Below are 21,141 nucleotides of genomic sequence, written 5' to 3'. Positions count from 1 at the left end.
CCCCCGCTTCAAGCTTTTCTACCCAGAGACCCCTGAGCTGGAAGAACTCACCGGAGGACCTGTCCCACCCACAGCAGCTAGAAAAGAAGCCAAAGGAAATATATTAATGTCTCGCTCCAACTCCCATCTTATCCCCAACTATTCCTCCCTTATCCATCCCCAGTAAATATCCCCTGGTCCCATCAACATCCCAGGCTCCCTGGCATCCCAACAGGCATGATCCAGGGTGGGCTCTAGTCCACGGTCCCCTCTCCCCTGTCCCCCCAACCTCCGAGCCTGGGGGGAGCAGGCCCCCAGAAGACTCACAGCTGGCGGTGTCCGCACCTGGAGCCGTCTGCCGAAGAAAGAGGAGGGGGAAGGGTTGGGGCCAAGCCCAGTGGCCCCCAGGACCCAGGCCATGGGGGACAGAGAAGCAGGCCAGGCCAGGATCCATGTGTCCTGCTCCCAGGGATCTCCACTCCCTAACATGCTCCCCCCACCCTCTGGGGCCGTGGCTCTAGGATCCCAGGGCGAATCACACAGCAGCTTTTTTCTTCATTTTCCTCAAGTGAGAGTATTTTGTTGAGTCTACCTCCAAGGCCCAGTGGATACCAAATTCTACCTCCTACCCAGACTCTTACTACACTGAGCAACGGGACAAGAAGGTACAGCGAGATCCGCAGATGCTGTTGCTTCCTCCAGAGGCAAAGAAGATGTGAAGAGGGGGCTGCATTCAAGTGTCCACAGTGCTAGCTATGCGAGGGTAAGCAGTGTCCGACATGAGTGTGTTCCTTAAGGGAGCTGGGCACAGCAGGGGGAGGGAGTAACAAGAGACAATGTGCATGCCTTTGGGGATGAGTGGGAAACCAGAAGAGCAGAGTACATGGGTGAAGAGAACTCAAGTGTGGGCAGTGCTGCCAGGGACCAAGGTGATCCAAAGAGAAGAGAGAAAGAATGGAAGCCACATCCCTGTCCTCCACGTCAGACCCACAGGGGTTCCTGGCGGCCCCCGAGCTTACCGCTGCAGTGACAGGCACCGCTGGCATCAGCATTCCTGGCATCATGGGAGGTACCATTCCTGGGATCTATGGATACAAAGAAGACGAAAACCAGCTACCAAGGTGAGGGCAGGCACAAGGTGGGCAGGGTCCTGAGAGAGACTGGGGCTATGATCCTCAGGGGGCTCCTCAGGCAATCTCCAGGTTTGGGGCTCTCAGCCTCGCCTAGAGTTTCTCCAGTCATTTAGCAGACACATCCACAGGGACCTGGCCAGAAGCTCCCTCCATTCCCTCCCCAGTTTCTGAAATCCTGATGCCGACTCTCATCTCCACCCACAGCTAAACTCACAGGGTTTTCTGAGGCCCTGGTGCAGGGGAAAAGATTACCTGTGTGAGTGGTGGTGGCGCCCCCATTGGTGGAAGCATTGGGGGCATGATGCCAGGTGGCATGGGGGGGATAGCTGGTGGTCTCTGACTCATGGGGGGTAGCCCCATCGGAGGAAAGGGCGGGGGGATTCCTGGAGGGGGCATCTAGAAATGAGGAAAGGAAGAGACACTGAGCAGAGAGACATTGCCTTAAACCTGTCAGGATACATCCACTTGTCTCCCACCCTTCCCAACCCTCCCTCCCGGCTCTGAGGCAATTCCAAGGCTTTAGTTTGAGAAGTACACAGCATGAAACTGCCTCCCTCTTCATCACTGAGAAAGACTGATAACTGGGGGGTCCTCTGAGTCTAACTGGCAAGCACACAGCTTCTTGAGAGGTAGGGAAGGGAGGAGGAAAAGGGAAGTGTAACCGCCACCAGACTGTGGCTGGAAGGCTCCACCTCTTCAGCAGCTCTCCCCAAAGAAGCTTCTCAGATGCAGGGCCAGAGGCAGGTGTCCAGGTACCCAAATCCCCCAGTCCCCTGCCTCCCATCCCTTTTTCTCCAACTTGATGACTACCAGTTGCTATTCCAGCCTGACTTCTGTGGCCTATTTAAAGAATACAGATAAGGAGTAGTGAAAGAGAAAGACAGCCCACCTGCCCTCACACTAATGGGGTCTTTTCCTTCCACTTCTCCTACCCCAGCCCCAGCGTGTCCCGATGACAAAAAGACAAAGGGGGAACTGTCAACTTCATGGGCTGAGAGCTTAACAGCAGCTCCTCCCACCCCAATGCCCAAGCAAAACCATCCCTCTTCCAAGGGCAGCAGAAGGGGGCACCATACAAAAACCGTGCTGGCGATGCAGCAGTGCTAGGGACTGGGGAGTTGGGGATGCAGGCTGGAAAAGCCAAGCCCAGGGAAAGACATAAAACTTACGAAGGGTGGTGGCATCATGGGGGGCCCCGGTGGGAAGGGGGCAGGCGCTGCTGGGGGCCGGGGACCAGAATCGGGAACCGACTGTTGAGGGAGAGAAAAGTCATAGGACCCAGGATGGGCAAAGAGATGGGCTTGCAGAAGGGAAGCAGAGGGGTGAGAATGAAAAAGGAGCACAAAGTTCAGAGGAAGGGTCTCCAAGCCCAATTTCTTGCCCACCCACAGCTCTGAGTCCTGAGTAGGTCTGCTCTCTCTTCTGCCAGCCCAGAGCCACGCCCTTCAATGTCATCTTTATTTTGAAGTTTCCACTTTGCCAAAGCCACAGAAAAGACAGAGGAGACTCCACTACAGGCACAGACTGGCCCTTCCCAAGGCTTTTCATCCATTCTCTTGCCTGTGGGCAAGACTGTGCCTCCCTCAAACCAGTTACACAGGGGTCTCTCATTCCCAAAGTATCCAGGGAGGAAGTGGCCTCTTTTTCTGTTCCCCACCTGAATTTACCATTACAGAGATTCAATCCCAAAGCCCTCCAAACTAGTCCTCCGTAAGTACTAGTCTAACTCTCCTCTCTTCACCACCTGCCCCGCTCCCCAACTGGCCTCATCTTTAGTCAATCACTCTCTTTGACATCTTCCACTCTCAATCATCTCCCTCATCTCTTTAGCTCTACGCCTCCTGCCCCAGAGATCCTGAACTCACCTCCCTGTGGACGAGGCTTTGAACAGCCGAGGTCTCCCTGTCCTACACGTAATAGGTGGCCGCATCCCATCCTTTAGTCCTCTGCTTAAATATCACTTGCTCTAAAAGCCTCCCTGACTCTATTTAAAGCAGATCCTTCCAATTTATTCTCTGATTCCCCTTTAGTTTCCTTGTGTACACAACTTTGTAATTATTATGTTTCCCCTCACTACAGGGTAATAACATTCCATGAGGGCAGGGATCACATCTGACTTGTTCAAAGCTAGATTCCTGGTCCCTGCCACAGTATCTGGCACATAATGGGAACTCAATAAATATTGAATAAATGAGGGAAGGAAGGAAGGAACAAATACTCTCTATATAGAAACTTCCAAATTTTAAAAATTCATCCTATAGATATAGTCCCATCTGGCCAAAATGACGTGTGTACAAGGTTTCCATTTCAGCACTGTTTGTAAAAACAGACAACTGGACTCAGCCTAAATATCCATCAGTAAGTAGCTATGAAATTATACATAAGCATAAAATGGAATACTATGCAGTCATAAAAAAAGAATGAACACAAAAGAAAAAAAAGGAGCTCATTGTCTTGATATGGAACAATCTCTAATATACATTAACAAGTGGGTAAAAAGCAAAGTGCAGCAAAGTTTTATCATTTGTATAAAAATCAGAGATAAATAACAACACACAAATCAGTAGAAGCGGGGCAGAGGTGGAAGGGAAACTTCTCACTGTATGCTCTTTGTGAATATGCACCCATATGACTACATTATCCATTCAAAAATAATTTTTTTAAGTGAACCGAGGCCTGGAGATGAAGCTAAAAGGCCGTGCCCTTCCTCCTCTTGGCTTAAAAGTTGGAGGGTGGTAGGGAAGAGTTCCAGGGAAAGGTGGTAGCTAGATGAAGGGGAGCCACCTCACTGCTGCCCAACTGCCCTAATTCCCCAATTTACACTATACTGAGAAGGCTCAGTGTTTAAAAATACTTTTTTTTTTCTGCTTTATCTCCCCAAACCCCCCCGTACACAGTTGTACATCCTAGTTGCAGGCCCCTCCAGCCATGGGGTGTGGGACGCCGCCTCAACGTGGCCTAACGAGCGGCACCATGTCCGCACCCAGGATCCGAAACCTGGGCCACCGCAGCGGAGCGCGCAAACTTAACCACTTGGCCACGGAGCCGGCCCTTAAAAATACTTTCTAATATCTACCTTTAGCACTATCTGTCCTGAGGAGAGGAGATAAGCCAAACTACTCCAACTTGAACCACCTTTCCTCAGTGTTCACCCTAGTCCCATATTCAGACCTGCTCCTATGCCCTGAAACTGTCCTCAGCATGGGAAGTCAGAAACCAACCCACATGGGAGGAAATCCAATTCCCTGTGCCACACTTTCCCATCTCCAGCTGCCTTAGGATCCTCTCTAACATCCCAGTTGCTACATAACCATCTTTGGATCCTACCAGGCTCCAGGGCTGCTCATCTCAGAGACTGGTGCCACCATACAGTTGTCCAAGACAGAAACCTGTGAGTCACTCTGCACATCTCCCTCTTCCTTGTCAATACATCACTGAGTTCTCTTCATTTTACCTCCGAAAGATTTCTTAAATCTATTTCTCTCCATTTCCTCCTCCAACCTCACCACCCCTTTTTCCATCTGATCTACTGCAGTGGGCTCCCAAAATGCAGGGGTCTCCCCACATTTACTCCAATCTGCAGATCATCAAAATGCACTCAGACCATGTTACTCCCTTGCTTAAAACTCTTTGATGGCTCCCATTGTTCTTAGGGTAAAGACCAAAACCCCTGCCCAGAGCCTGGGAGGCTGTGGCAGGTTTGCTCCCCAATTGCCTTGCCAGCCTCACCTATGCTGAGCTTCCAGGTCTGGCTCCAGCCACACTCACCTCTCAGTTCTCCACCTCGGGCATCCACCTTTGCCTGGGGCAATCTTCCTGCTAATGCCACACACCTCGCCTACATATCCTTCACATCTATCCAGTTGTCATTTCCCAGGAAAGCCTTCCTCCTAACCCGGTGGACTAGTCAGAGCCCTTTTACACATGGTCATACACCTTGTACCTTCTCCTTCAGCAATTATCCATTAGAATTTTACAGTTATTTGTACAATTCTGATTGTACTATTATTTTATGTGGCACTAATAAAAAACAAATGCTGCCAACTGACTTATGATACTCAACTGAATTTAAGATGCCTCTTGACTTCAGAAATGTTAAAATGTGTGTCTTAGAATCAATGAAATATCTGCTGCCTTCACTAGGCTGAAAACTTTAAAGGGCAGGGACTGTTTTTGCTCACCCCAATATCCTATCTCACTCTATTTTCCTTACTACTCCTGACTGGCACACAGTAGGTGCTAATAAATATTTGTTGAGTTAATGACTGTTAGACTCATTCCACAAAACAAAGCTATTGGAAAGGCTGGTAGTTACTGGGGGAACACAGAATGTCACAGTTGTAAAAAAAAAAAAAAAAAAAAAGATAATCCCCTTCTTTTAAATGAGAAAATTAAAGGGGAATAATCAGTCCAAGGTCCCACTGCTGGCTGGGGATACAGCTAGTACCAGATCCAATCCGCCCTCCAGCCCTACTTCCTTAAAAGCACAGTCCTTCCTACAGGAAGCAGGTCTGCTTTTTCTCTCTAGCACAGCCCCTGTGACCCATGTGGTTAAATCAGCAAGGATCCAACATGTTCTTGCTTAAGAACTAGTGGTGCCTCCCCATTGCCCACCCTAATCTCTTACCTAACATTCAAAGCCTTTCAACAGGGCCCACTCACACTCTTCTCGGCTCATCCTGACTCAATGGCTTCCCTCCTCCTCTCTGCACAGGAATTGTTAGATTACTCCACTTGTTTCTTTTATTCCACTTTTGTCTCTCACTTTGTTCAAGATAAACCATATTCACCTCCTTCAAGTTACCTCTATGACTACCCTCCCCACTTATACACACTCCTACCTACCTGTGTCCCCTCAGGATAAATGCTGCACTACTTTGCACAGAGTGACATGCTACTCGGTGGATGTTTTCTGGGTGTTTCACATGGGAATGCGTCTCCCTCTCAGGTGGGGATTTCCCTACATTCAGGGATTGAATTTTTTCCTTTTAAGCCTCCTCTGAGTGTCTAGTCAGGGCCCTGCACACAAAGTGCTGTGATAAAATGCAGACTCATCCCTAACCTTATTTTTGCATACTGGACTATCCTAAAGTAGGCAAATGTGTGTGTACGCAGGTCCCAGGTACATCTGTATAAATTCTCTGGGTAAAGGCTGACTGTAATGAGAGGCAGCTTGGCAGACGTCTGCGTGAATGAGAAAAGGGAAGTGGAATCAAATAATGGCATGGGAAAACCTAAATAATAAAATACTAACTGTATATGACCATCTTTAACTTGGAATGGAGACCCCTGGCCAGGATGCAGACATGGCCTGTTTTGGACAGTTCCCCACAGAGACCAGAGCAACAGAATGAACGTAAATTACTATAGAACTTCTGAAGCCCTCCCTTCCCTGAGCCTCCCCTGTGGGATGTGTATACTTTCTTTCTTTCCTGAAACACCTCTGTCCCTATGTCACTTGCTGCAGTGCCTGTACAACTTTAGGTTTTATTACACTTCTGGGTGAGAATCTGAAAAAGTAACTCATGTGAGAGAGGGATACAGAAAAGGGAGCTGAAAGAGAAGCAGATCCTGTGTCTTCTCTGGAACAAAAACACATTTGTGGGCTGAGGAGAGATGAGGAAGAGACAATTGATCATTTGATCAACATGTGCTCACCTGGGCCAGTGGAAGAACTCCCCCCCACCAAGATGCAATCAGTTCTTAGCCTCCACATCTGTGGGGTATGTCAAAAGTAAAGATTCAGAAAAAAGAACAAAAGGAGAAAAGGACAAGAATGCAGAGCCAGAAGAAAGAGAATGGAAAGGGAATAATAACAACTAATAGCTAATATTTACTGAGTGCTTATTATGAGCCAGATACCATGCCAAACACTCATTTAAATCCTTGCAACCATCTTAAAGGTTATTGTCCCCATTTTATACATAAAGAAACTGGGGTTCAGAGAGATTAAATAACAAGAGATTAAACGACAGAGGCAGGTTTGGAATCCAAAAAGTCTGATTCCAAAGCCTGTGCTACTCCACAAAGCTGCCTCCTAGCAAGGAGGATGGCGCCACAGGTATTTCTTACACTCAAATTCATTCCCCTGTTTTCTTTTCACCCCAATCCTCACACAATCCTGAAATCCTCAGCCAGCCAGGTGATCCTGGGTTAGCCTGGTCTGCCGCACTCCCTGAAGGGATTTGTGTTGGAAAACGAAGGCTGGGAGGCACATCTCTCAGAAAGAGGTAGGTAGCCATCATCAAAAAGAAAAGTATCGTGGAGGCTGAGAGACCAGCTGATTACCCTGTGGTCTGTCTACTTGCTGCCCTTCTTCAGCTCACCCAACAGCACTAGCCCCTCTCTCCCTGTTTTCACGACCATCCTAGTCCCCACTCCCCTGTACCAGCCGCCTTATTCTTCCCACTCCCCAAAGATACTGGCTGTCTTTCTAGAAAATATCTTCCATTGCTTCTCTCTGATACTGCCATCTCCTTGTCCCTCTCCCTCTGAAGAACAGAATGTTCCTTCTGGTCTTCATCCTCCTTGGGTTAAGTCTCAGCCTCCTCTTCTACTTAGAGTTCTTCCATTCCTTCAACAGGATTCCAGAGGCGCTGGCTAGCTTGCCCCAGCCTTGCAGGCTTTGTGCCTCCCATCCCCCCCCATATCCCTGGGGATTTTCTGCAGCCCCAGCTGAAGGCCTCGCCTCCAACTCCATCCTCCTCGCTTCCCCACGTTCTAGAACCCATTCTCCTGAACTCTCTCAAGAACCACCCCATTTCGGAGCTGGAAGAGATCTGAGATATCATTCTCACGCATGTTCCTTTTTTTTTTTTTTTTAATCGATGGGAAATCTGAGGCCCAAAGAAAGGTAGTGACTTGCCCAAGGTCACACAGAATTGTTACACAGTTTGTTGATGGCAAAGCCAGGGTCGGGACCAGGGGGCCTCTGCTGGTCCATTTCTCGGACTATCCAAGACTGGGTGGGGGCCGAAAGTCCCCTTCCTCAGGAGACAATGCCCCCTCCTCACCTCAGGAGACGGTGTGGGGAAATGAAGGAGGGGGTCTCCTGCAGGTTTTGTGGGGCATCCAGAGCTTCCAAAGGGGACACGCACTGGGTCTAGGGGAGGGGCATGTCGCACGCCAAATATCCCAAGAGGGGAAACTGCGGCCCTCAGCTCTCCCCTTGTCCCACGCTTCCCACATCTCCCGCCCCCTCCCTTCTTTTCCGACCTTTCTCCACAAACCCACCCTTCGCTTCTTCCCTTCTTCCTCCTCATCCAGTCCCGCATCTCTCGCTCCCCTCAACACCCCCCACCCCCACCCCCACCCCCAGCCATCCTCCATCATGGCCTCCCCCACCCCTTCTCCCCCAAATCCCCGCCCCCACCCCCCTCTCAGGGTTCTCTCCCTAACCTCTCAATCCCTGCGCCCTCCCCCGGGGTCCCGGGTACCCCCGGCAGCCTTCCCGCCCCCCGGGCCCAGGCTCGGGCCGCCGGGGACGCTGTGGGACCGCCCCGGGCCCCTCCACCCCCGCGCGGGGACGTTACCATGCCAGAGCCTCCGAGCAGCTGGGCCGGCTCGGCCCACCCGCCAGTAAAAGCCGCTCTGATTGGCCGGGCCGCAGCCGGGAAGGCGGGGCCAGTGGGGGGTCGCACCCCTTGGTGGCCGGGAGTCCGGTGGCTCCCGCCGCTCAGCCGGGCCCTGCACCGGCCCGGAGCTCCCGGGTCTGGCCCCGCCCCCGGCGCGGAGAGCCAGGCCCCGCCCCCGCGCCGCCGGGTCCGGGTCCCGCCCACCGGGGGGCGGGGCGCGCCTGCTCGGGCTTTGGAGGAGGGCTGGAGCCGAGCCCCCGGCTGCGCGCAGCGGCCTGAGCGCGATCCCGGGCGGGCTCTCCTGCCTTCCCGCCCGCCCCCTCCCGGCCTTCGCAACTCGGCTGGCGCGGCCGCCCCGCACGGGCGCTCGGAGCGGCGGGCTCCCACGCGCTCGCTCCCAGGACCAGGAGCTGGACCGAAGTATTCATTCCGAATATAGGGGTATCTTTGCACCTCACAAAGCGTTTTTTATCCCGTGCATAGTTATTTTTAACACTTTTTAATTAAATCATTCTTTCAACAACTATTTATTGAGCACCCGTTATGTGCCGTTATGTGCGGGAACTGTTCCAGGCGCTGGGCATACAGTCTTTGAGGAAAAAAAGCAGACAGATCCCCCGAAATCCCTGCCCTGGGCGGGGGTGGGGGGCATGCACGTGCTTCTCACGTGACCCTGAAGTTACTTCTTTTGAGATCTGGTCCCCACCAGACGGTGAACAATTAGGGACTGGGGCCCAATCTTTTATAAGAATTAAAGATGTGCGATAAATACTATGTTGTGCAGATAAGGGAATTATAAACCAAAGCTATTTAATGAATATGCTGAAGGTCTCAGGGCTAGTAACTGACAGGGCCCCAAGCAAACGGGTGCCGAAAGGGATGAAACACCTTCCCTCCAAAGCCTGGGTAAAGATGCTTCCATTTTCCTTCATTCGTCAACACTTAGCTGAGCCTGTACTCTGTGCTTGGTACTGTACTAGGTTCTGGAGATACAAAGAATTGTGAACCGAGTCCTGCTTGCAAGAAAGTTAGAGTCTAGAAGGGGAAAGGTAGGGAAACAACCAACAGGAAGTAGAAGTCCTAAATTAAAGGAGAGGAAAGGAAGGGGGATTCATTCTTGGGAGCCACTGAAGAGAGAAACTCCATTATGGTTCATATTCCTCACAATACCTAGATGGCTTCTTTTTTTTTTTCCAAGCAAGGTTAGCCCTGAGCTAACTGCAGCCAGTCCTCCTCTTTTTGGCGAGGAAGACTGGCCCTGAGCTAACATCTGTGCCCATCTTCCTCTACTTTATATGTGGGACGCCTACCACAGCATGGTGTGCCTAGCGGTGCCATGTCCGCACCTGGGATCCGAACCAGCAAACCGTGAGCTGCCAAGAAGCAGAACGTGCGAACTTAACCGCTGCCCACCAGGCTGGCCCCACCTAAGTGGGTTCAAATGAGGGCCTAGTCCTGTGGTTTTCAAACTTTGTTATTGAGACCTCCAGGCATAGCAGAAGTGGTTCAGAGGTTCCATAAACTTTTATCAATCACATTTTATTTTTAAAGTTTTTGTTTTTTCAATGAAGTATTTCTTAGAATACATAGACATCCATTTTAAAGAGTCAGATAACTGTAAGATTGGTTAAGAAAAACATAAGCGCCCCAGGCTCCATCATCTCTTCCTCCCCGGAGGCAGCCATTTTCAGCTCTTTCAAGCTGTTTCTTTTAGCATTTTACCTTCATATCTCTGGCCCTCCTCCAGCTGTGTCCCTCCTAGGTGGAGGAATCCAAGCAGATATGCCCAACCAAAGCCCACAGACCCCCTTTTAGGCCATATTCTGAATACCTGGGGCCCTGGAATTCCCTGCCCAGCTCCTTCCCAGTCCTGCACCAGCTTCTTCCTTGGATTTCCCCTCCTAGGGAGACTTTGCTGGTGTTGTGGGCATCCCTAGGCCTGAGGGGTAGCCAAGGGGCAGCTATTTGCCACCAGAGACGTGAGCACAAGCTCGGGTGTCCACAGGACCCTGTGTGAGGCTCTCTTAATGCAGGACAGAGGCAATGACAGCAGGAAAGGGGGTCAGGCAGGCGCCAGGGGCTGGGGGCAGCTATCTTCTAGTGTAGAACTGTGAGGATTCCAAAAACTCTAATTTAGAACCTGGTCTTCCAGGTCCTTATGAAGGTGTGTTTGTAAAGTCAGAAGTTTAGAAGGTATTTGTTAGCTTAATTTGTAACATTGAAATATTTAGTATGTGAGTCTCCAAGAATTTGTAGTCTTGCCCCAGCCCCCATAAATAATGGAGGCAGATTTGAGGGTTTAACTTTTTCCCTTCCTCTCTCCCCACCACTTATACCTCATTCCCATCTCCCATCTGCCAAATTTAATTCGATGATTTTTGGTAGTTCAATTTTCAGTTCTTACAAAACTGTGACTACATATGCTGTTCAGAGTTGAACCATGTAGAAAACTTTGATTACTCTTCCTTTCCTGCAAAACTTTTTTCCCTGGAACTAATAATTATCTTGGGGGCCGACCCGGTGGCACAGCGGTTAAGTGCACACGTTCCGCTTTGGCGGCCCAGGGTTCGTTGGTTCAGATCCCGGGTGCGGACATGGCATGCTCAGCAAGCCATGCTGTGGCAGGCATCCCATATATAAAGTAGAGGAAGATGGGCACGGATGTTAGCTCAGGGCCAGTCTTCCTCGGCAAAAAGAGGAAGATTGGCAGCAGTTAGCTCAGGGCTAATCTTCCTCAAAAAAAAAAATTATCTTGTTTTTTCATTTGTTTAGTTTTCTATGTATTTATCACACGATCTTCCCCTGGTTGCCTAAATCTCTTCTTAGAATATCTAGGTACAGCAGATATTCCATCTTGTTCTTCTTTTTTTTAAAAAAAGATTTTATTTTTCCTTTTTCTCCCCAAAGCCCCCCAGTACACAGTTGTATATTTTTAGTTGTGGGTCCTTCTAGTTGTGGCATGTGGGACGCTGCCTCAGCATGGCCTGATGAATGCTGCCATGTCCCTGCCCAGGATTCAAACGGGCGAAACCCTGGGCTGCTGAAGCAGAGTGTGCGAACTTGGCCACGGGGCCAGCCCCTCATCTTCTTCTTCTTGAAGACACCTCTGCTGGAACCTTCAGACTTCCAATCTGAGTCTTCATCCTGTACCCTTCCTGCACATCTGGCAATCTGTCATCACCTTTCTCATCCTCCTTGGCATTTTCTTTGCCTCTCTCCTTTGTTAGATCTTTTATTTGCCATTTTCCAGGTCTTCCTCTTTCTTGATTTATTCCCTATTTTTTAGAGGAGACCATCTTCTAGAAGCTTCCTGAGAAAGGGGGAGGTAAACTGTTTTGAAACTTTGCATGTTGGACATGGACATTATTTTACTCTGACACTTGATTGATCATTTAGCTGGGTATTGAATTCCTTTGGAATTATGAAGGCATTGCAACAGTACCTCTAGCTTTCATCCCTATCCTTGAAAAGTCTGCAGCCTTTTAACTCCTTATCTTCGTGACTTTTTCCCCATCTCTGAACCTCTCCTTGTCTCCAGTGTTCTGAAATGGCAGCGATATGTCTTGGTGAAAGGCTGTTTGTGTGCTGGGCACTTACTGCCCCTCACTTCTGGGAAATAATCTGGAATCATCCCATTGGTGATTTCTTCTGTTCCATTTTCTCTGTCCTTTCTTTTTTGGAACTCATATAATTCAGGTGATGGATCTGCTGGACTGGTCCTTCTGATTTCTTATTTTTCTCTCCTACTTTCCATATTTTTCACTTTGTTTTCTGGGAGACTTCCTCAACTTTTTATCTTCCCATTCTGCTACTGAGTTTTTCAATGTGTTAAAGATTTTTATTACTCTCAGGGGCCAGCCCCATGGCCGAGTGGTTAAGTTTGCACGCTCTGCTTCAGCAGCCCGGGGTTTCGCCCGTTTGAATCCTGGGCAGGGACATGGCACCTCTCATTAAGCCATGCTGAGGCAGCATCCCACATGCCACAACTAGAAGGACCCACAACTAAAAATACACAAGTGTGTACCAGGGGGCTTTGGGGAGAAAAGGGAAAAATAAAATCTTTAAAAAAAAAAGTTTTATTACTCACTTTATTTTTATTAATCGAATATTCCCTTTTATAGCATATTATTTTCAGAGTTGAAATAGCTTATCTTATCTCTAAAGCTATTCATGATAGTTTTGTTTAAGTTTTCTTCTTTCTGCATAATCTCTGTTTACTCTAAATTTCTTTTTCTGTTATTTTGGTCTCTTTCATGTTAGATTCTTTTCTTGGAGGTCTTATAATCCTTGGTTGTCTGCTCACGTTTAAGGACAGGTTATCAAAAAGCTGATTGGAAACGTTTGTGCTCTGTCAGCTCAGGTACATGGAAGGAGCTTGTGGGCCATGAGCTTCACTGCAGGGGGATCTGGCTGGGAACCGCTGATGTCAGCATCTTTAGGTCTTGTTCCTCAGGATGGTCAGTCATCTGGCACAACCACTTCCGTTTGCCATACGGTCGCCCCATTGTTGCTTTAGGATCCAGCCTTCTCTAGTCTAAGTAACCACTCATCCATCTGCTTCCCAGCTTCCTAAAGTATTTTCCTCTTGTCTCTTTTCCTCTTTCCCTGTCCTTGTGAATTTATGCCTTAAAAAAAAAAATCCCTTTGCTATAGTTTTAGTGTATTTTTAGTAGTGCAAAAGTAGATACATGTGTTTATCTACCATTTTTTACCCAGAAACTTTAAATATATTTTAACAGCGCTTTTTTTTTTTAAGTGAGATTCACCTGGCAGGTGAAGCTCTCTACTCATTTTTTTTTTCCTGCGTTTTCTCCCCAAATCACCCCAGTACATAGTTGCATATTTTTTTTTTAGTAGTGAGTCCTACTAGTTGTGGCATGTGGGATGCCACCTCAGCATGGCCTGATGAGCAGTGTCACGTCCATGCCCAGGATCCGAACTGGTGAAACCCTGGGTTGCCAAAGCGGAGCATGCAAACTTAACCATCCAGCCACGGGGCCGGCCCCTTAACTATTTTCAAAACAATAGTTTAGAAATGTATACACTCAAATGTCTTACATACCAAATTTTTGGGTTCATCACAACAAGCTTGTTGAAATTGAATGATTTTGCAATACAGATGACCATGAAGTTGAGCCATCAGGTATTCCAAGAAGATAGTGCTTTTATCTGTTTTAGATACTGAGGTTCTACAACAGGCTTTGCTTAGAAAGGGGGGTTGGCTGCTTTAAAGAAAACTGTTTACAAACATCTCTCCTGGGCTAGGGATCGCCTAAGCGTGGCCTTCGAACTATGGTGAAGGTGTTGCTTCTGGCCACAGAGCTGCCCATGGGAGATGGGCTTGGGACGGACTAATGTCTGGAAGAGGGAGCATCCCAGCCTCAAGGGAAAAGGGTATGAAAGTAGAGAAGACTTGCCACCTACGAAAGGAGGGAGAGTTATTTCCTTACACCCTCCAATACCCTCCTGACTAACTTCCAGCCCCTTGCACTGTCTGCCCATAATCCCTCCACAGTCTTGGGCATTATAAAACATTGCATTTTTTTTTCCCTGAGGAATATTAACCCTGAGCTAACATCCGTGCCAATCTTCCTCTATTTTTTAGTATGTGGGCTGACAGCACAGCATGGCCACTGACAGAGCAGTGTAGGTCCACACCCGGGAACTGAACCCAGGCTGCCAAAGCAGAGCACACTGAACTTAACTACGAGGCCACCAGGGCTGGCCCAAAACATTGCATTCTTTAAAGTCAGCTTTATTGAGGTATAATTTACATACTACAAAATTCACCAATTTTAAGTGTACCCTATAGTGAATTTTCACAAATGTATATAGTCATGTACCCACCACCATAGTCATGACAAAACATTTCCTTCACTTAGAAACTTTCTTTGTGCCCTTTGCAGTCAGTCTCTTCCCTTCATCTGGCTCCTGGCACCTGCTGATCTGCTCTCCGTCCATACAGTTTTGTGCTTCTAGATTTCATATAAGCGGAATCGTACAGTTTGTAGTAGTTTGTGTCTGACTTCTTTCACTTGTATAACGCTTTTGAGATTCTCCATGTTGTTGCATGTATCAGTGTTCATTCCTTTTTAATGTGAAGTAGTATAGTTTGCTGCATGGGCGTACTACAATTTGTTTATCCATTCACCAGTTGATGGACATTTAGGTTGTTTGCAAGTTTGTGCTATTACTAATAGAACTGGTTATGAATAGTAGTGTATAGGTCTTTGTATGGACATATGCTTTCATTTCTCTTGGGTCATACTTAGGAATAGGATTGCTGGGTTGGATGGTAATATATATTTTAACTTCTGAAAAAACTGCCAAACTGTTTTCCAAAGTGGCTGTACCATTTTACATTCTCACCAGTAATATTGGAGGGTTTCACTTTCCCAACATCCTCCTCAACACTTGTTATTGTCACACTTTTTATTGTCTGACTCGTCCTTATCAGACATCTGACTCCTTGGCATCTCACTGTGGTATTAACTTGCATTTCCCAAATGACTAATGATGTTGAGAATCTTTTCATGTCCTTATTTATCATTTATTTATCTTCTTTAGTGACATGTCTATTCAAATCTTCTGTTCATTTTAAAAACTAGATTGTTTTTCTTTTTGTTATTGAGTTGTAGTGGTTCTTTATATATTCTGGATGCAAGTCCTTTATCAAACATATGTTTTGCAAATAATTTTTTTTCCAGTCAGTGGCTTCCATTTCTTTTGTGTGTGTGTGAGGAAGATTGGCCCTGAGCTAATATCTGTTGCCAATCTTACTCTTTTTTGCTTGAGGAAGATTGATGCTGAGCTAACGTCTGTGCCAATCTTCCTCTGTTTTTATGTAGGATGCTGCCATAGCATGGCTTGACGAGTGGTGCTAGATCTAGATCCGGGATCCACACCTGCGACCCCTGTGCTGCTGGAGCAGAGTGCACAAACTTAACTACTACACCACCTGGCCGGCCCCTCCATTTCATTGTCTATATTTGTGAGGGATATTGGTTATTTTTATTGTAATAGTTTTGTCTGGTTTTGGTAACCAGGTAATGCTAACCTCACAAAATGATTTGGGAAGAGTTCCCTACTGTTCAGTTTTCTGGAAGAATTTGTATAAATTGTATTATTTTTCCCTTAAATGTTTGGCAAAATTCATCAATTAAACCATCTGGGGCTGGAGTTTTCTTTGAGGGAAAGGTTTTAAATTCCAAATCCAATTTCTTGAGTAGAGATAGGGCTTTTCAGATTTTCTCTTCTTTAGTGAGCTTTGATAGGTTGTGTCTTTCAAGAAATTTGTCCATTTCATCCAATTTACCAACTTTATAGGCATAAAGTTTTTTCATAATACTCCTTTATTATTTCCACTGTAGAGTCTGTAGTGATGTCCCCTCTCTCATTCCTGATGTTGGTAATTTGTGCCTTCTTTCTTTTTTTCTTGGTAAGGTCTGGCTGTGAGTTTTATCAATTTTATTAATCTTTTTAAGGAACCAGGTTTTGGTTGCATTGATTTTCTCCATTTTTTAAAAATTGATTTCTACTCTTATCCATATGATTTCCTTCAGCTTATTTTGAGTTTCCCTGTTCTAGTTTCTTTCTCTAAGCACTGCTTTAGCATCCCACAAATTTTGATATGTCATGTTGTCATTTTCACTCAGTTCAAAATATTTCATAATTTTCCTTGTGATTTCTTCTTTGACCCATAGAATTTTGTTGTTTAATTTACAAATATTTGGGAATTTTCCAGATGTCTCTCCAATTATTGATTTATAGTGCAATTCCATTGTAGTCAGAGAACATATTCTGTATGATTTGGATCTTAAATGTATTGATATTTATTTTATGGCCCAGATTATTGTTCCATATGGATTTGGAAATAATGTATCCTGCTGTTCTTGGGTGAAATGTTCTTTAAATGTCAAGTGAGATGAGTTGCTTGATAATGTTTTTCAAAATCTCTATATCTGGGGCCAGCCTGGTGGCGCAGCGGTTAAGTGCACATGTTCCACTTCAGCAGCCCGGGGTTTGCCAATTTGGATCCCAGGTGTGGACATGGCACCACTTGACAAGCCATGCTGTGGTAGGCGTCCCACATATAAAGTAGAGGAAGATGGGCATGGATGTTAGCTCAGGGCCAGTCTTCCTCAGCAGAAAGAGGAGGACTGGCAGCAGTTAGCTCAGGGCTAATCTTCCTCAAAAAAAAAGAAATCTCTATATCCTTACTTATTTTTTTTCTACTTCTACCACTTCCTGCAAGAGAAGTGTTGAAATCTCTAACTATACTTGTGGATTTATCCATTTCTCCTTTCATTTCTGTAAGTTTTTTGCTTCATGTATTTTGAAGCTATGGTATTAGCTTCAAAATTAGGTGCATACACATATAGGACTGTGTCCCCTTTATTAATTGAAACCTTTATCTTTGTGGAATGTCCTTCCTGTTTTATGTTTGCTAATATTTATTGTTCTAAAAGCTGATATTGATATAGCCACTTCAGCTTTCTTTTGAGTAGTATTATCGTGGTTTATCGCTTTTCCATGCTTTTAGTTTTAACCTATGTGTGTCTTTTTTATTTAAAGTGTGTTTCTTTCCTTCCTTCCTTCCTTTCTTTCTTTCTTTCGAGGAAGATTGGCCCTGAGTTAACATCTGTGCCAATCTTCCTCTATTTTTTGTATGTAGGATCTGCCACAGTGTGGCTTGATGACTGGTGTGTAGGTCTTTGCCCGGCATCTGAACCTACAAACTCCAGGACCACCAAGCGGAGTACACGAACTTAACTACTACACTACCAGGTCAGCCCTAAAGTATGTTTCTTGTAGATAGTACATCGTTGAGTCTTGACTTTGTCTTAATTGAATCTCAAAATCTTTATCTTTTAATTGGCTTGTTTAGGTCATTTATATGTAATGTAATTATCAGTATGATTGGGTTTAAAAGAAATAAGAAAGCGAGGCATGGGAGAAAGGGGAAAAAAAGAAAAGACTCTAGATTGGGAATCAGGAAACTAGGCTGGAGTTCTGACTCTGTACTTCCAGCTCTGTAACTTTAAATAAATCTCATAACTCTTCTGAGCCTTAGCTGGCTCGCACATGTTTGTAAGGATGAATAAGTTGTTTGTAAACTACAACATGCTCTGAAATCATAAGGGATTAAAGGACTATCCAGTGCCAGATGTATACATAGGTGGGTATCTATAAACCAGGGTATGAGTGCCTCAAAGACAGAACTAGGTCTTGGTCATTTCTGTATTTCCAGCACTAGCCCCCATGACTGGCACATAGACTGTTGCCAGTAAGTGTTTTTTGAGTGAATGGGCAATAAAAGAATTAACTTTGAATAAGTGAATGAATGATAGTACATGAGAGACAGGTAGGTGTCAGGTGACAAGTTATTAAGTGGCCATGGCACTGCAAGAACTGAACTTACAGTGTTTAATTCCTTATCTGTTAAATGGGAATACTTTTCAGTAGCACAGAAGAATAATTTCCATGTATATGTATTTGTACTTACATACTCATTCATTCAACAAGCATTTATTAAGTGCCTACTACGTGCCAGAAACTCACTTTAGTAAGTCACAGTGTTGACTGAGCCTTGATCCCTGGTACAAATGCAAATATATTCCCATTAGTTATTGATTGGCTCTAATTAAAAAAAAGTTCCCTGGGGCCAGCCTGGTGGCACAGTGGTTAAGTGCGCACGTTCCACTCCGGCGTTCCAGGGTTCGCCAGTTCAGATCCTGGGTGTGGACATGGCACCGCTTGGCAAGCCCTGCTGTGGTAGGCATCCCACATATAAAGTAGAAGAAGATGGGCATGGATGTTAGCTCAGGGCCAGTCTTCCTCAGCAAAAAGAGGAGGATTGGCAGCAGATGTTAGCTCAGGGCTAATCTTCCTCAAGAAAAAAAAACAGGGGCTGGCCCCGTGGCCGAGTGGTTAAGTTCACGCGCTCCGCTGCAGGTGGCCCAGTGTTTCATTGATTCGAATCCTGGGCGCGGACATGGCACTGCTCATCAAACCACGCCGAGGCAGCGCCCCACATGCCACAACTAGAAGGACCCACAACGAAGAATATACAACTATGTACTGGGGGGCTTTGGGGAGAAAAAGGAAAAAATAAAATCTTTAAAAAAAAAAGAAAAAAAAAACAGTTCTCTTTCAGAAAAGAACTTTTTCTACTTGCATTTTCCTATTTTTAGCCATTAATGTTTAGTTTGGGAGTGTAACATTTAGTGATTTTAAAAAAGCAACACACAGATAAAAAGCTAGATAACCAAGTAGATAGATGACAGGGAGTCATTCTTCCAATCCAACTGATGATGTCACAGGAGAAAAGGTCAGTTGGAACTCCATGTCTGGCAGTTACAGGGAGCTGTGGCTAGGCAGAGGGTACTCAGGAGCTGCGCTGGAGTCCTTAACCCCAAAGCAGCCAACATCACGTGTCCAGGCCTGTGTATCAGAGACACAGGACGTCTTTGTGACTGACAGAGTGATCCAAAATGGAAAAAGACGAGCCCCCACAGTTGGTGACCCCCAAGTCGGTGAATGCCATTCTCTCGAGGATTGAGGCTGCCCAGCTAACTCGGGTTCAGGAGGTAACCCCTGAGATGAGGGAGTCACCTTTCTGTTGGGGTCTGATGTGGAGGCTGGGGATTGATCCCAGATTTGGGCAAGATTCCAGCTCTGGGCTTTAAGGGGTCCTGGGATCCTCAGCGAGCTGAGTTTGTAGACAGATTAGTACAAATTATCCACCTCCTAGATTTGGCGTCTGCAGGGCAAGCCGGAACCAAACCGTTCCCCTGAGGCAGCACTGGGCCCAGGAAGGGAACAGCCCACTGGAAGCCCCAGGATGGCCCTGAGACACATGGTGGAGGGTCCTCGCAGGGCAGGAGCAAGGGCCCAAAGTTCGTGATTTGAGGTCTGTTCCTGGAAACCTGTCAGAATCCCCCAAGCTGAGCCCTAAAAGCTCACAGAGAAATGGCCAAAGGCAGAATCACCCTGAACCTGAGCCTCTGGTGCATTTTTTTATGGGATCCTCTGACCCTGAGGGTTTCTTGGGGCCTCATTTTTTCAGTCTGTTGCTTTTGGATCCTTGTGAAGAGAGATGTCCAGAAGTCCCCAGCAAATTCTGAAGAAAGGTTTGCTGTGGATTTTTAGTATTCTCTCCCTTCCTGACCTGGTCTAAATAATCAAAATGATGGTAATAAGAACTAACACTTATTTTATGTGCCAGACACTGTCCTAAGTGCCTTACAAATATTAATTCATTTAATCTTTACAAACACCCTGTGACAAAGATACTATAACAATCCCCACTTTACAAGTAAGAAAACTGAGGCCCCAAGAGGTTAAGTGACTAAGGTCCACACTGCTAGGACATGGTATCAGGCTCCAGAGTTCACACCCCTAAACACTACAATTTACTGCTTCGCATATAGGATATTTCTTCCCAGCTCTCAGACATCTTGGACAATGTCAACTGTGTCATCAACCACTTCCAGGAAGAATTAGGATATGATTTAAAAGAAAAGGCAAAATCTCACCAGATGGAGCAAAAGGGCAAGAAGAGATTCATCTTGCTGGAGAAAATTGCTTCCTTCTCCAAGGATGCTAAGACTAAAGAGAAGCACTTGTACGAGATTCTCCACTGGCTGGGCCACTGGGGTGAGTCTGCAGGCCGGGTGCAGCCCTGAGGGTGGGTGCCTTCCCCCCATGACGCTGGTCCCGGCTTGCTCAGCCTCCTCCTTTCCCACCCTCGGTCAGCATGTGCTGGGAGGGGAGTGTGGGGGGTGGTGCAGAGGAAGCAAAAGACACATTGCAGTGCCTCTCCGGTGACACATTCTCCCACTCATGTCACAACACGTCACCTCCACTCCCCAGTGGGGCAAACACGTGATTGTCCAAAACGTAACAGATTGTGACATTAGCTGCGTAAGTGATGAAGCCTAACATCACTAGCCTGTTACGCCATCTCATTTTTTAGCAAGATAGAAACTAAACTTGAACCCACACTAGCTATTTTATTTATTTGATTTTTTAATTTTCCCAGCTTTATTGAGATACAGTTGACAAATAACTGTGTGATTTTAAAGTGTGTAATGTGATGATTTGATATATGTGTATGTTGTCAAATGATTATCACAATAAAGTTGATTAACACATCCATCACATCACTTAGTAGCCTTTTTTGTGTATGATGAGAACATGTAAGATCTACTCACAGCAAATTTCAGGTATACAGTACGGTATTGTTAATTATAGTCACGTTCCTGTACATTAGATCCACAGAACTTATTTATCTTACAACTGAAAGTTTGTACCCTTTGACCAACATCTCCCCATTTCCCCCACTTCCCAGCCTCTTGTAACAACCAATCTACTCTCTGTTTCCATGAGTTCAACTTTTTTAGATTCCACATATAAGTGAGATGATATAGCATTTGTCTGTCTCTGTCTGACTT

General features: G+C 46.3%; 2 protein-coding genes across 13 annotated transcripts in view; one reads left to right on the top strand and one right to left on the bottom strand.

Annotated features, from left to right (window-relative positions):
• Nucleotides 1–21,141, bottom strand: part of PRPF40B (pre-mRNA processing factor 40 homolog B) — a 58,250-nt gene that overhangs the window by 12,230 nt on the left and 24,879 nt on the right. For 3 of the 10 annotated variants that reach the window (XM_023643508.2, XM_023643506.2, XM_070271337.1), the window contains exons 1-6: nucleotides 8,645–8,819; nucleotides 2,282–2,362; nucleotides 1,365–1,508; nucleotides 999–1,064; nucleotides 307–334; nucleotides 52–77 (exon numbers count right to left, since the gene is read on the bottom strand). In XM_023643508.2, the coding sequence (XP_023499276.1) occupies nucleotides 52–77; nucleotides 307–334; nucleotides 999–1,064; nucleotides 1,365–1,508; nucleotides 2,282–2,362; nucleotides 8,645–8,647 (348 nt within the window). In that variant the 5' untranslated portion in view covers nucleotides 8,648–8,819. Of the gene's footprint in view, nucleotides 1–51; nucleotides 78–306; nucleotides 335–998; nucleotides 1,065–1,364; nucleotides 1,509–2,281; nucleotides 2,363–8,644; nucleotides 8,852–21,141 lie in introns of those variants that run through there. The other 7 variants (XM_070271339.1, XM_070271336.1, XM_014740859.3 and 4 more) reach the window with 4 other exon arrangements.
• The window catches only part of FAM186B (family with sequence similarity 186 member B), a 32,026-nt gene continuing 11,850 nt past the window's right edge, over nucleotides 966–21,141 (top strand). Inside the window, exons 1-3 of one of the 3 annotated variants that reach the window (XM_023643502.2) lie at nucleotides 966–1,100; nucleotides 17,361–17,473; nucleotides 20,119–20,344. In XM_023643502.2, the coding sequence (XP_023499270.1) occupies nucleotides 20,227–20,344 (118 nt within the window). In that variant the 5' untranslated portion in view covers nucleotides 966–1,100; nucleotides 17,361–17,473; nucleotides 20,119–20,226. Of the gene's footprint in view, nucleotides 1,101–7,849; nucleotides 7,966–17,360; nucleotides 17,474–19,015; nucleotides 19,276–20,118; nucleotides 20,345–21,141 lie in introns of those variants that run through there. The other 2 variants (XM_070271333.1, XM_001492150.5) reach the window with 2 other exon arrangements.

The sequence above is a fragment of the Equus caballus genome, chromosome 6 (genome assembly GCF_041296265.1).
Source record: "Equus caballus isolate H_3958 breed thoroughbred chromosome 6, TB-T2T, whole genome shotgun sequence".
Classification (NCBI taxonomy): domain Eukaryota; kingdom Metazoa; phylum Chordata; class Mammalia; order Perissodactyla; family Equidae; genus Equus; species Equus caballus.
This window is presented reverse-complemented; position numbering and strand designations above follow the sequence as displayed.